Source organism: Lepus europaeus, chromosome 18 (assembly GCF_033115175.1).
Source record: "Lepus europaeus isolate LE1 chromosome 18, mLepTim1.pri, whole genome shotgun sequence".
Classification (NCBI taxonomy): Eukaryota; Metazoa; Chordata; class Mammalia; order Lagomorpha; family Leporidae; genus Lepus; species Lepus europaeus.
Window position 1 is genome coordinate 62,538,508 of NC_084844.1, and position 15,185 is coordinate 62,553,692.

A 15,185-nucleotide genomic window follows, 5' to 3' on the forward strand; every position below is an offset into this window, starting at 1 on the left:
TGTCTGCCTGGGACAGAGGCTGTGTCTGCAGGAATCAGCCGAGCACGTGACAGAAGGCGTGGTGCACGCACCTGCACCATCTGGGGACGCCTCCCGGCTTCCATGCTGTGCCCTGTGCCCTGCTGCCCGCGCAGGGAGACAGAGAGAGGGAGACCCACCTACACCAGACAGCGAGGGGTGGCAATGCGAGACAGAGACCCCGAGGGTGTGTCCTCCAAGGAGCGGACGCTGGAGCTGGGGTCTCAGGGAGCCCAGGAGGAACCAGGGGCACAGAGACCAGAGGAGGAGCACACCGGAGAGCTGGACTCTCAGCTGCCCGGGAGACGGGACTGGCTCAGGCCGGGGCACTGGGCCCTGGGCATGAGAAGGGCGAGCGGCAGTTGCTGACGCAGGGCAGGCCCAGCCACTGGCGTGTGGTAGGCTGCAGGAAGAGCTTCTAGGAGCCACAGGAAGCCATTAGCAGGCAACAGTGTCAAAGGCAGCCTGAGAGGGTTCTGGGGCTGAGCGCACAGGGTGGTGGTGGCTGGGCTCGGCGTGACTGGCGGGAGAGAAGCTGAGAATGTGGAATGCTAGCAGCAGGCATGCTGGGGCACCTTCCAGGCCCCAGGCCCTTCCCGTCAGAGCCTGGGCTTTGTCCCAAACACACACACAGGCCAGGGCTGTGGCTGCGGCTGGGCCCGCCCATGCGCAGGCCCTGGGCAGGGAGCGGGAAGCCTGGGCTGCCTCTCACTTCCTGCCCACGTCCAATCCTGGACCGGGCCGGTGGGAAGAGGGAGAGCGTCCCATTGCATCAGGAACCGTGCCGCTAAAAGTAAGACGACCTGCACGCGGGGCCATCTCAGACACGACACGTTTGTAGTGGTGTCTTTTAGAAAGTGCCAGAAGCCCCGACCTGCTGGAAAACTGACGCCACCCCCGCCTCACGCCCTCCTTGGCTGATGGCGCCCCCACCGGGCACCCTCGTTGCCCGCTGCGGGTTTCCTGTCTCGGTGTGGGGGAGGGGGACCTCCCCCGCTGCCCGCACTCACTGCTCGCACGTCATCGGGCAGGTCCTCGTCCAGCTCGCCCTTGACCATCTTCTCCAGGGTGTTGATGGAGATCTCCAAGAGCTTCTCATGGTGGTGGTTCTCCAGGTCCCGACACTGCGCCATCGTCCCGCCGGGAGTCAAGCAAAGGTCCCAGGACAGCTGGCCGGGGCTGCCCTGTGCCCCTGGGGTGGCGGCTGCGGAGGGGGGTAGGGGCTCTAGCAGGTGCATGGCAGGCTGAGTGGCTCAGCCAGGGACAGGCTGCCAGGGCCAAAGATGGCTTCATCACCTTCACCACCCGCGGGTAGGAGGATCTTAGGGGGCTGGGTGGGAGGTGCCTAAGATACTGGGTAGGAGGAGCTTAGGGGGCTGAGTGGGAGGTGCCTAGGGGACTCAGTGGGAGGAGCTTAGGGCACTGAGTAGAAGGTCTCTAAGACACTGGGTGGGAGGAGCTTAGGGCACTGAGTGGAAGGTCTCTAGGACACTGAGTGGGAGGAGCTTAGGGCACTGAGTGGGAGGAGCTTAAGATACTGGGTGGGAGGGGCTTAGGGCACTGGGTGGGAGTGGTGAGGGCATGACCCTGCAGACGCTGCCGGCAAGGGGTCCTTGCTGGGTTTTCTTCACCCTTCCTGGCCTCGAGTTAAACCCCTTGCTCCCCTATGGAGGCCAGGGCAGCCCCTCCCCACGCCAGGCCGCAGCAGCTAGGATATAGGCTTTGCACGTTCTCAATAAAGAGCCCCACCAGGTCGACAATGTTCCTTTCAAACATGTTTATGGTCTCCTGGAAATGAGAAAAAGCACAGTCACTGTGCGTCTTCAGATGCCCAGCACCACGGCATAAGACTCCTCTCAAACCCCCCAACACACACACACACTCAACAGACAAACGCTGGAGGCAGCCCTCAGGGGCCGCGTCCCAGCTCCACCACTGTGTGTGACTCTGGGAAAGTCACCTGACTTCCCCCAGCCTCGACTTCCTCATCTGTGAAATGGGTTTCCCGCAGTCACTGCCTTGGGGAACCGCGTCCCACAGAATGCTTTGCAGGCTGCTGGGCGGAGTGGGCCCCCTCCCCTCCATGAGCGCTGGCTGTTACCCCAGGACTCTCCCCATCAGTGTTGCTTCCTGCGCTTAGAAGGGCACAGAGGCCTACCTGGGGACTTCTGCTGGCTCCCCCGGGGAGCACGGACCCCCTCCCTGCCTGATCTGCGGTGGGCCACAGCTGGTGCAGGTGCACGGGGAGAGGGGAGGGTGGGGTCGAGCACGCGTCTGCAGGCCCAGCCACTCGCTGGTAACACAAGGAAGGCAGTGGCTGGGCTCTGGGGGACGCCTGGATGTTGGAACGTGGTCTCCCTGCCTCGACTGCATGGGAGAGCCACGGCCCAGCCCTCCCCAGGGCTGCCAGCCGGCGAGCGCTCAGCTGCCTTTGCAAGTCCCCAGCGCAGGGCGAGCCAGCGTCTGCCTGGGACGGGGAGGGGGGAATCCACCCCCCAGCGACGGAGGAATCACTGGAGAAATCCATTCGGTGCTATCTCTTGGCCCAGCCGTGGCAGCCCCTAATGAGGTTCAAGTCATCGTTTCATCCCTTCTCACTCCGGGCCCGCGCTCGCCCTCCCGGGGAACACATGAGGCTCCCATGGCTGCTCCAGCAGCCATCCGGGTATCATTTCTACCGCGTGCTGAGCGGCAGGTGCTTCGGTCTGGTCCCCCAAGCCTCGTGCGTGCCTGGTCTCATGGGCATCCGGCCCCGCTCCTGAGGTCGCATCAGAACCCCTTCCCGTCTGAGTTATTTAAATGGACGAAAAGCAGACACGGGGCTGGCAGGCGCCGAGTTGCCGAGGAGGTGTGCAATAGGGACGCGCGCCCAGGGTGGGTGGGTGGTCTGCGGTTCACAGGTGCGCGCGCAGCTGCGGGACAGGCGGCACCTGCGCCCGCCTCACCCGCCCCCCCGCCCCACCTCACCTCCAGCTGCTCCGCCAGCTGCATCTCCAGGGTCATGAGCGCGTTGAACAGCTCGGCGATGTCCTGGTCGCACTCAGCGATCCTCTCCGCGGTGGGCAGCTCTGATTCCTCGCGGATGTTGCTTAGGCTCTGTGGGACAAAGCCAGGGCTTGAGGCAGCCGCAGCGGGAGAGCTGAGGTTCCCTCACGGCAGGTGCCAGCCCTGCGAGCTTGCAGAAGCTACTGGCCCTCTCCTGCCTCAGTTTTCCTGTCTGTGAAAGGGGGATGCTGAAGCACAGGCTCACGGGCACCAACCGGGGCTCGCCCCTGCTCGCGTGGGTTTCTATACGTTCAAGCAGGGCTGGGTGGAAGGTGCAGGGCTCAGCGGGGCTTCTGAGTGCGACCCCCTACACCACACCACTTTGCCATGTGGATCGCTTTGGAGCCGAAGATGCTTCAAGACCGCAGTTGCAAGAAGTCATCTGTCTCCTCCCCTTTTTTACCTTGAAAGAGCAGGTGAGACATGTCATTTCCTGTGCCCCCGGCAAGGAAGCCATTGCTGTCCCCAGCAACCAGAGCTTGGAGGCGGGGGGCCAAGGGACCAGTGCGCACGTGAGCCTTCTCTGTTGGTTCTGCGCCGCCATGCCCTGCCCTGGTGTAACCACACTGTTTTGGTCGTTTTCACAGGGTGCGGCTCTTTGCCCAATTTTGTGCATAGGATTCCAGCCCTAGCTCTGTCTTTGTGTCTTCCTGTTACTCTGGCGAGTAATACAAAGATCACTAAATAAAATGCACATGTGCAGGTCACGGAATGAAACGTGTATGCTTTTCCCCTCTTCATCTCTCTTGTGTAGGTGGCATTTTTTTTTTTTTTTTTGACAGGCAGAGTTAGACAATGAGAGAGAGAGAGACAAAGAGAAAGGTCTTCCTTCCGTTGGTTCACCCCCCAAACGGCCGCCACGGCCGCTGCTGCACCAATCCAAAGCCAGGAACCAGGTGCTTCCTCCTGGTCTCCCATGCCGGAGCAGGGCCCAAGCACCTGGGCCATCCTCCACTGCTTTCCCGGGCCACAGCAGAGAGCTGGACTGGAAGAGGAGCAACCAGGACAGAATCCAGCGCCCCAACTAGGTCTAGAACCCAGGGTGCCAATGCCGCAGGTGGAGGATTAGCCTAGTGAGCCATGGTGCCGGCCAGGTTGCATTTTTTTTTTAAATGTATTTGCTTTTATTGACTTGAGAGAGACACGGCACACACACGCACACACACACAGAATCTTCCATCCACTGGTGCACTCCCTAAATGCCCCCAACAGCCAGGGCTAGACCAGGCTGATGCCACGAGCCTGAAATGCCATCCAGGTCTCCCATACGGGTGATGGGAACTCGAGCACTTGAGCCATCAGCTGCTGCTGACTCCCAAGGTGAGCCCAAGCAGGAACTGGACCGGAAGTGAAGTAGCTGGGACTCAAACCAGGTACCCTGATATAGGATAGCCTGACTCCAGCGGTGGCTTAACCTGCTACTTACACCACGACACCTGGTCCTCAAGGTGTTTCATTCTTGGTCCTGGTCAGAGACCCCTCCCCCCAAAGAGGGCAGACAAGCAATTTTGTCTGTCCTGTAATATCGGAGTCAGGTGGAGCTGAGCCCACAATGTGCAGTGTAAGCTTGTAACAGCTGCTTAGCGTCTCCCAGGCTTCCTGCGCTCACAGGGTCCTGGGGACCATGGGCCTTGTGCATGAGGCCTGGCACACACTGTGGACTCCAGGGGCTCCTATAGCAAGCACAGGTCAGGAGAGGTGCTGGACAGGGAAGAAGCAGCCGCACCCACAGAGAACCTCAGGGGGCAAGTGGGAGATGTGGATCCTGGACCCGTCTGGAGGGAGAGGGTGCTCTGGCAGGGGGAGAGAGTGAGCCAGGCTGAGGGTGTCACCAGGGAAGCCTTGGGATGCCCCCGGTGCCAGGTGCCACGTCCACTTGTCTCGTGGATCCTTGGCGTCAGTCCTGCAGGAGGACGGAGTAATTGGGCGTGATTCAGAGGGATGAGCGCTGTTCTCATCATGGTTTCCCCATCGGGAGAAAGACAGAGCTGGCTCCCTCACCTGATGGGAGGGAAGATTCCCATGTAAGACATAAAACCATGGGGGCTGGCGCTGTAGCGTAGTGGGTAAAGCCACTGCCTGCAGCGCTGGCATCACAAATGGGTGCCAGTTCGAGTCCCAGCTGCTCCACTTCCGATCCAGCTCTCTGCTGTGGCCTGGGGAAGCAGTAAAAGATGGCCCAAGTCCTTGGGCCCCTGCACCCACATGGGAGACCCAGAAGAAGCTCCTGGCTCCTGGCTTTGGATCACCACAGCTCCGGCTAGTGCGGTCAATTGGGGAGTAAACCAATGGATGGAAGACCTCTCTCTCTCTGCCTCTCCTCTCTCTGTGTAGCTCTTTCAAATAAATAAATAAATCTTTAAAAAAAGAAAGAAAGAAAGAAAGAAAACCATGGAAGTGCTAACAGAAGAACACAGGGCCGGCGCCGTGGCTCAACAGGCTAATCCTCCGCCTTGCGGCGCCGGCACACCAGGTTCTAGTCCCGGTCGGGGCGCCGGATTCTATCCTGGTTGCCCCTCTTCCAGGCCAGCTCTCTGCTATGGCCCGGGAGTGCAGTGGAGGATGGCCCAAGTCCTTGGGCCCTGCACCCCATGGGAGACCAGGAGAAGCACCTGGCTCCTGCCATTGGATCAGCGCGGTGCGCCGGCCGCAGCGCCGGCAGCAGCGGCCATTGGAGGGTGAACCAACGGCAAAGGAAGACCTTTCTCTGTCTCTCTCACTGTCCACTCTGTCTGTCAAAAAAAAAAAAAAAAAAAAAAGAAGAAGAAGAACACAGGTTTTTCCAATGATCTCTGAGTGAAAAATTCCTTTCCGAATACTAGCAGCAAAACAGACTAACAAATACCACGTTAAAAAAATTAACACTGAGTGGCGAGGGGGGTGTTGGGTGCAGGAGTTGAGTCTCCGCTCGGGGTGCCCGCCTCGCATACCCAAGTGCTAGGTTCGAGTTCCGGCTACTCCACGTCTGATCCGATTTCCTGCTGATGCACACCCTGGGGAGCTGTTGGTGACCGATACGGCGAGTGGGTCCCTGCCCCGCATGGGAGATCCCGATTCAGCCAGACCCATACCTGGCTGAGGGGGCATTTGGAGAGGGAACTAGCAGCAGGGATGGGGGACATTTTTTTCTGCTAAGGGCCTTTTGGGTATTTGTAATATCGTTCATGATCCATAAAATTAATTAACCTGGTATAGATTGACTGGATTTTGAGTCCTGCCTATGGTTGCCTCGGGAAGGCCAGACAATGATTTCGAGGGCTTTGTATGGCCCGCGGGCTGGATGTACTGCAGTACGTGAAAGCTCTCTCTATCCCCACCCTGCTTCAAATAAAGTGAAAATTGCAATGAGGAAATGCAACACAGACAAGATGGCAAGACGAACAGCAAAGTGAGGGAAAGATTTGCGCCTCATCTCACCGAGACAGGGCTCTCCTGGAAATCTCTAAAGCACTCCTACATGGTAATGTTTTCTTCGTTTTAAAGAAAGAGGCGCAGAGAGTGAGAAAGACCGAGAAACCAAAAACCAAATAGAAAAAAAGGGGGGGGTGGTAAGGGCCAAACATAGGCAGACGTAGTTGACAGAATAGGAGATAACGATGGTTGGAAGACAGGTGCAGCTCGCGTTGTTCAGGAGAAAATAAAAGGGCTCTGCGAGGCACAGCTGGGCCATGAGCAGTGTGGGGCTAGGGGAGGGTCAATGGCGTATTTCTGGGTCACCAGGGAGGGGTCCACCTCAGCCCCCAGCCCCAAACCTGAGGCAGGAGTCACTGTGTGCCAGTAGCAGGTATTACGTGCAACGGGGAGGTAGGGGGCCTTCAGGGCCTGTGGGTCCTGGGATCTTCCTAGGCATGGACTCTGAAACACCTGGGGAGCTCTGGCCAACCCCAGTGCCCACAGGCCACGCCCACAAGGCCTTCAAGGAGGGCGCCAGAGCGCACGCCCGCTCTGTGCAGGCTGGGCAAGCCCCACTGCTCTGGGCCCAGGCTCAGGCGAGTCAGCTCATGCCTGGTGGCCCTGAAGGAGGAGGCAGCCACTCCAGACCCTGGGAGCAGAGTCCCCATCAGCCTCGTTCTAGCTGCTCCTGCTTCCCCAGAGACACCTGTTGCTCCAGGAAGCACTGACCAGCTGACCCCCTGCCATCCCAAACCCAATGCCACTGGGACCAGAAAAGAGCGTCACAAATGTGGGGCCAGGGTCGCGACACCGGCACCCCATACGAGCACCAGTTCCAGTCCCTGGCTGCTCTGCTCCGATCCAGCTCCCTGTTTAAATGTCTGGGAAGCTCCTGTTCCTGTTTGGGGAGCTTGATGCAGTGGCTGGGATTTCGCTGTCTCCCTCCCTCTCTCTGCCGCTCTGCCTTTCAAATAAATAAAAAAGGACATCCTGGGGCTGGCGCTATGGCGTAGCGGGTAAAGCCGCCACCTGCAGTGCCGGCATCCCATATGGGCGCCGGTTCGAGTCCTGGCTGCCCCATTTCCGACCCAGCTCTCTGCTGTGGCCTGGGAAAGCAGTGGGAGATGGTCCAAGTCCTTGGGCCCCTGCACTTGCGTGGGATTCCCGGAAAAAGATCCAGGCTCCTGGCTTTGAATCGGCTCAGCTCTGGCCATTGTGGCCATTTGGGGAGTGAACCAGCGGATGGAAGACCTCTCTCTCTCTCTCTCTCTCTCTGACCCTCTGTAACTCTGCCTTCCAAACAAATAAATAAAACAAAATAGCGACAGTTAACAGATGAGGTCATGGAGGGCGAGAATGGCCTTGAACCCCTGGGGCATTTCCACAGCCCCACCTTCGTGGCCACAGTGGAGCAGCAGGGGAGGCGGTGAGTGGGCTGGGCCTTGGCTCTGCTGCTCGCGGCTGCATGAACCCCTGGCCTGGGCCGCAAGGGCCAGCAGGGGCACAGGTGCTGCAGCCCTTCTGCAGGGCGCACAGCCGCGGCTTCGGGAGGGGCGCACCTACCAGCGAGTGCTTCTCCTCGAACTGGGCGACCTTGAGTTTGCCCTGCTCCTGGTTCTCCTGGATAGCCTCCTGGATGCACTCAGTAAACGTGTCGAGCTCGACTTTCCGCTTCTCCTGCTGTTTCAGGCCGTACTCGAAAATGTTCACGCAGATGGTGACAAATTTGTCCTTGTAGGTGGGTGGGCGTTAAGGAAGCTCAGGGCAGCATCTCTCTCCCTCGGAGCATACCACCGGGGAGGGCCACAAGGGTGCAAGGGTGTGCTATGCTGAACGTGTGTGTGTGTGTGCAGGACTCGAACTCAGGGTCTCGTCTGATGGATGAAGCCACTGAGGGCCCAGAGACCCGGCACTGGAGATTCAGAGGGTAATGGTGTGGCTGAGGTCTTGCCACCATCGGAGGCCTGGTGGGGGAAGGAGCTGGAGACCACGGCAGAGCAGGAAGATGCTAAGAAAGGCTCCGAAGAGACCGCTTGGGGACCTGGCGGGGCAGGGAGGGGCTGGCAGCCTGAGGAGCCAGCCCTGGCCAGGGGATGAGGCGGTGTGCATTGTGTCTCTGGTGTGTGACCGAGGTGGGCTCTTGGGCAGAGGGCCTGTTTTGGTGCTCAGCTATGCTGGGGTGGGGTAGGGTGGGGGTGGAGGGACCAGGGGTGGAAGCGGAGGATCCAGGTTCAAGTCCTGGCCCTGCCACTGCCACTGTGAAAATTGTCGAGATTTGAAAACAGAGTCATCCGTGTCATACCTTGGCAAAGCAGAGCCACCAGGGCAGGCTGGGGGGGGGGGGGGCGGTGGCTGGCAGCGGCTGGCAGCGCAAGATATGCCTGATCAAAGGGACTGTCACACACACGCTGGGCCACTTTCACGAGAGCACCTGCCGGACAGCGGCTCCACCAGCCCCACCCGACACAACAGGCTGCTAAGGCCTCGAGGTGTCAAGTCTCGCTCAGTGACTGCTGGTACCCATGAACCTTCTGCTGTAACAACTTAACATGGGGCCGGCGCCGTGGTGCAGAGGGCAAAGCCTCCGCCTGCAGTGCCGGCATCCCATATGGGTGCCGGTTCTAGTCCCGGGTGCTCCACTTCCGATCCACTCTCTGCTGTGGTCTGGGAAAGCAGTAGAAGATGGCCCAAGTCCTTGGGTGCCTGCACCCGTGTAGGAGACCCGGAAGAAGCTCCTGGCTCCTGGCTTCAGATCAGCCCAGCTCTGGCCATTGCAGCTATTTGGGGAATGAACCAACAGATGCAAGACCTCTCTCTGTCTCTGTCTCTGCATCTCTGTAACTCTTTCTAATAAATAAATTAATTTAAAAAAAGAAGATAGCCCAAGTGCTTGGGCCTCCGCCGCTAACATGGAAGACCCAGATGGAGGTCCAGGCGTCTGACTTCAGCCTGGCCCAGGATGGGGAAACAGTCCCAGCAGGGGCTGGGGGCTCTGTGAGCGGGCTCTGCCAGACAAGAGGCTGCGAGAGCCGGGGCGGATATGTCTCCAGCAGCTCCCCGACGCCGGGCAGGTAGGACAGCTTGTTGCCTTCCACATCTTCAGCGTACATGCTGTCAAACAGGAAGGAGTCGTTCAGGCGATCCACGAAGGCAGCCTGCGGGCAGAAACAGGGCCCCGCGGTGACCCAGGCGGGCTCCAGGGAGGACGCGCTGGGCACGGCCCCCAGGCTGGGCACTAACGCAGACACTGCCCCTGGGGCTTCAACCCTCTCAGAGGTAGAGGGGCAGCGGGAGGGGGTGGTGCATGGGGTGCCTCCCAGGCAGAAGGAACAGCAGGCGCGAGGCTGCTTCAGTCTGGCTGCACGGAGGGGTGGGGCTCATGGCGGGAAGCCCGCAGGTGCCCTAAGTGCTCAGCCTGTTTCTGGCATGTAGGGAGGGGGGCGTCTGCCCGAGGGTCTTAAGGCGCAAGACGGTAGCACACTCTCGCAGCCCCGAGCGTTGGACGCAGGGGTACGCCAGCAAGCGCGGGACAGGACCGACCAGGAGTCTGCGCTGTGGTTGGAGCCAGCCCCAGGGAGGTGGGCGCGGCGGGGGCACAGGCGGGCAGGGGGGCTTCGCGCCCGTGCGTGGGGCACGATTTCCCCCTGGGCGCCCAGGGATCCCGGCAGCCCTGCGTCGAACGTGTTCCTCCGCGAGGGACCTTGTGTGCCTCCAGCTCCGCGCGCTGGGCCTGCTCGGCCTCCAGCCGGGCCTGCGCCAGGTTCTCCCGGTGTTTCAGCTCGTCCGTGCTGTACTGGTGCTTTGCCTCTGCGAGCTCTTTCTGGCCGGAGAACAGCAGGTGGCACCATTAGCGGAGCTCGCTGGGATGGTGTCCCCTGTCCCCCCCCCCCCACTTCCCTCCCTGCCGTGGGCTGGACAGTCCCCTTCACAAGGCAAGGTTGGCTGAGGGGTCCCAGAGAAATTAGGGAGCTGAGGAGGCCCCTTCAACAGCCTGGGTTTCGTTTCTGATTTGTCCGGATGATTCTAGGCGAGGGTCTGAGTCGGGCCTTGGTTTGCTTCTGGGACCCTGAGCGCCCTCCCCTGCCCCTCATCCCCCAGCCCCGACCCCTGCTGTGCTGGGGCCGGGGGCTGGGGCACTGCTCAGTGAGAGGCTTTCTTTTCTAAATTCTTTTGTTAGATTTTAAAATAACAAAACATTGAAAGGCAGAGAGAGAGAGAGAGAGAGAGAGAGAGAGAGACATCTTCCATCTGCTGGTTCACTCCCCATAAGCCTGTAACAGCCAGTGCTGGGCCAGGCTGAAACCAGCAGCCCAGAACTCCATCCGGGTCTCCCACGTGGGTGGCAGGGATCCAAGTATTTGGGCCGTCTTCTGCTGCTTTCCCAAGATGGGCATCGGCAGGGAGCTGGATCAGAAGGGGAGTAGCCGGGACTCCCGATATGGGATGCGGGCGTCCCAAACAACTTACAGCAAACACCTGCCTCCTTCCTATTTTTAAAATGTTTTTAATATAAAGAGAACAGATTTTATGCTCTCTATAGGTGCAGTTCCAGGAGTGCGCCATGGTTTCATAACAAGCAGAGAACACTCAAACAGGTGTATGGCCAATTCCAGGCATTTGAGAGCAGCGTTGCCTTTAAAACTGTCTCAGGGGCCCGTGTTGTGACCCAACGGGTTAAGCTGTGGCCTTCGATGCCAGCATCCCGCATGAGCCCCAGCTGCTCCACCTCCCTACTGATGCATCTGGGGAACCGGAAGATGACCCAAGTGCTTGGGTCCTGGCCACCCACATGGAAGACCTGGATGGAGGCTCCGGGCTTTGGCCTGTTTGCAAGTCATTTAGGGAGTGAACCAGCAGATGAGAGATCTCTTCTGTCTTTCTGTAACTCTGCCTTCCAAAGAAACAAATCAACCAATAAATCTTTGAAATAAAAAAAAAAGGGGGGGGGTGAGGCAGTGCTGTGGCATAACGGATAAAGCTGCCGCCTGCAGTGTCTGCATCCCATATGGGTGCTGGTTCGAGACCCGGCTGCTCCACTTCCGATCTAGCTCTCTGCTCTGGCCTGGGAAAGCAGTAGAAGATGGCCCAAGTCCTTTAGCCCCTGCACCTGCATGGGAGACCTGGCAGAAGCTCCTGGCTCCTGGCTTTGGATCAAGCCAATTGGGGAATGAACCAGCAGATGGAAGACCTCTCTCTCTCTGCCTCTCCTCTCTCTGTGTAACTGACTTTCAAATAAACACATAAATATTTTTAATAAAATAAATAAAATAGATACAGCTGTAGTCTCAGCTTCCGGTCCCATGAAGGGACAAGAGAAAGCCCGTGGCGGGAGCCCCTGAGGTCACCTCCTCTCTAAGCCTCCACAGCGGTGCTAGTGGGCAGGGGACCACATGCTTGGATGGCACCTTGGCCCACCCAGGAGAGTGGGGGCTCTGCTCACTGCAGGTTCTGGGGGCTCAGAGTTGAGGCTGGGGGCCCACCCTCCTGCCTGCCTCTCCAGGTGCCCCCCCGGGGGGGTCATTTTAGTGCTCCTCAACACAGCTCTGTCTGCAGGACAGGTACCAGCAGGCAGGCCAGCTGGCCCGACTCAAGGTGCCACCCCAGTCCCAATGGATCAGTACCCCCCTACCCCCACCACTCCTTCCCACAACGGATCACGCTGCCCAGAGTGAGAAGCAAGGGGTTCACAGCAGGGGATGGGGGGAGGGAGGCAGGCAGGGGGCAGCAGGAAGACCCTCCCACGGGCCGGTGTGAGCTTTGCAGCTCACTCACAGGGACTGACTCCCAGCTTGAGCCCTGCCCACTGGAGTCCCCGCCCTTGAGCTCCAGTTTCGCCACTGGGGACGACAGCGGGGTCCTGGCTGGCTGGCTGGTGGTGAGATGGCGCCATGGGCTTGGTTGATGAACGTCCAACAACAGCTAGCTCTTAATATTGCTCCCGGGGCTGGCGCCGTGGCTCAACAGGCTAATCCTCTGCCTTGCGGCGCTGGCACACCGGGTTCTAGTCCCAGTCGGGGTGCCGGATTCTGTCCCAGTTGCCCCTCTTCCAGGCCAGCTCTCTGCTATGGTCCGGGAGTGCAGTGGAGGATGGCCCAAGTGCTTGGGCCCTGCACCCCATGGGAGACCAGGAGAAGCACCTGGCTCCTGCCTTCGGATCAGTGCAGTGCGCGCAGTGCGCCAGCCACGGCGGCCATTGGAGGGTGAACCAACGGCAAAAGGAAGACCTTTCTCTCTGTCTCTCTCTCTCACTGTCCACTCTGCCTGTCCAAAAAAAATTGCTCCCGGGTTCACAGAGACCAGGGTGGAGGGGGCGGGGGTGGGGAGCCCTCTCCACTGTTTCCTTTAGGAAACCACAGTGGCTGGGAGGTGGCCTTGGGATAATGCAGAGATGGGGGAGCCCTGGTTGCTGGGAGCATGGGCGAGAGGGCACCCACACAGGTGCTGTGGAACCCCAAGGGGGTGGGGGAGGGGGAAGACACGTGCCATGTGGTCACCGATGCGCCGGAAGTCCAGGTACACGAGGTCGGGCAGGTAGGCGTAGATGAACATCTTATAGTCGTCCCCTTGGGCTATGGGGTTCCCGGCGAGGCTGAGTGTGCGCAGGCATTTGAACCGCCGCAGGTAGACCAGCTGGGGAGGAGAGGACGCCCCGTCCTGGCTGCCGCACTCCTGGAAATACACCCCCTCCTTCTCCCTGCAGCCGGGAGGGCCCTGGCGCCTTCAGGCCTCAGGCAGGGTGGGGGCGCAGCACAGGTGCAGAGTGGGTGGGTGGGGGTCCAGACCTGCAGGTAGGGGTCTAGGTAGTGCCCTGAGATATTGTATCAGGCACAGACAGACTGGCGCTCCAATCCCAGCTGTGGGGCCTGGGGCAAGTTCCCCTAAGCCTTAGTGCCTTTAGAATGAGCGCGTGTGTTATGGCCGTCGTAAAGCAAGGCCCAGATGAAAGGCGCCTGACATCCAGACACAGAGGCCAAGTAAGGGCTGTGGTCTGTGGGCCCTCAGGGCGGGGCTTCGTGGATGCCCCACCCCCACCCCCACCCCATCTCGTCCATCAAATGGATCTAGACCCATGGCCAGCCAGCAGGAGACAGCCTCGCGCAGCTGCGCTAGAACTGCAGCGCACAGCGCCTCCCAGCGACCAGTGTCAGAACTGCGCCCAAGGCCAAGTCATAATAGCAGACACGGCCAAGCAGGCAGCAAGCCTCAGGTATGTGCTCAAGGGGACCAAGGCCCACGTGGGCCCCAAAGCTTACACGGTGGGTGGTGCTGGGAGTGTTTTTAAAATTAAGTAGCATCGGCAGCTCCGTGGCTTAACAGGCTAATCCTCCACCTTGCGGCGCCGGCACACCGGGTTCTAGTCCCGGTTGGGGCGCCGGATTCTATCCCGGTGGCCCCTCTTCCAGGCCAGCTCTCTGCTATGGCCCGGGAAGGCAGTGGAGGATGGCCCAAGTGCTTGGGCCCTGCACCTGCATGGGAGACCAGGAGAAGCACCTGGCTCCTGGCTTCGGATCAGCGAGATACGCCGGCCGCAGCGGCCATTGGAGGGTGAACCAATGGCAAAAAGGAAGACCTTTCTCTCTGTCTCTCTCTCTCACTATCCACTCTGTCAAAAATAAAAAAAAATAAAATAAAATAAAATAAAGTAGCATCATCACAGACTAGGGAAAGTGCTACAAGGAACATAAAGACAGCACTGACCGAGAGAGGTGGCATTTATGGGAGACAGGAGGGAGCCAGTGGTGATAGTGCAAGGAGAGCACTTTCTCAGGAGCCAAAACAGCACGGGCAAAGGCCCTGGGGCAGCAACAAGTTCAGGGTACACCAGGAACAGAGCAAAGGCTGGGGCAGCTGTAGTATGATGGAGAAAAGACTTGATACAAGTGTGGAGACAAGGTCAGGGGCTGGTTCATGTAAGACCATGCTGGCTGGGGCCAGTGCTGTGGCACAGTAGGCTAAGCCTCCACCTGTGGTGCTAACATCCCATATGGGCACCAGTTCAAGTCCCAGCTGTTCTACTTCTGATCCAGCTCCCTGCTAACGACCTGGGAAAGCAGTAGAAGATGGCCCAAGTGCTTGGGCCCCTGCTACCCATGTGGAAGACCTGGAAGAAGCTCCTGGCTTCTGGCTTCAGATCGACCCAGCTCTGGCCATTGTGGCCATTTGGGGAGTGAATCAGCAGATGGAAGACCTCTCTCTCTGTCTCTCCCTCTGTCTGTCTGTCTGAAACTCTGCCTCTCAAATAAATAAATAAATCTTAAAAAAAAAAAAAATAGACCACGCAGGCTATGGTCAAGGGTTTGGAGTTTGCTCTAAGGTTGATGGAAGCCAGTGGAGTTTGAAGCGTGTATAACAAAAAACGGGACCTGATTCCATTTTTTAGAGCTCTCCCGGTGAGATTCCATTTCTCAGCTTGTTGGTGGGCAAAGAGAAAAGCCTCAGAAGCGAGCGCGCTATAGAAAGTTGACAGGCAGCGGGCCACATCACGACTGCTGGGGGGTTTGTAAGCGGTTCCACTTCCCCGGAGGCCAAGCTGGCAGAGAGCCATCCAAATTGAAGATGCACCTGCCTTCTGGTCCAGCAGCCCTCACCGGGAGTGTGTCTTACATGTGGGCTGACCCAGGTGCACGTGACCCCTGCTCGAGGTCATCCTTGGGAGTCTGTGTGACGCCACCAGCCTAGAAGCAACTTCAGCGTCCACCTCCGAGGGACGGGGGAAATACATCGCGTGG

The 15,185-nt window shown here is 59.2% G+C and overlaps 1 protein-coding gene across 1 annotated transcript in view; it reads right to left on the reverse strand.

The window, feature by feature from the left end:
- The window catches only part of DRC3 (dynein regulatory complex subunit 3), a 30,066-nt gene that overhangs the window by 5,475 nt on the left and 9,406 nt on the right, over positions 1-15,185 (reverse strand). The window contains exons 4-10 of the mRNA XM_062216637.1: positions 12,940-13,086; positions 10,157-10,276; positions 9,499-9,611; positions 8,020-8,194; positions 2,986-3,114; positions 1,736-1,806; positions 1,029-1,152 (exon numbers count right to left, since the gene is read on the reverse strand). Coding sequence (XP_062072621.1) covers positions 1,029-1,152; positions 1,736-1,806; positions 2,986-3,114; positions 8,020-8,194; positions 9,499-9,611; positions 10,157-10,276; positions 12,940-13,086 — 879 coding nt within the window. The remainder of the gene's footprint in view (positions 1-1,028; positions 1,153-1,735; positions 1,807-2,985; positions 3,115-8,019; positions 8,195-9,498; positions 9,612-10,156; positions 10,277-12,939; positions 13,087-15,185) is intronic.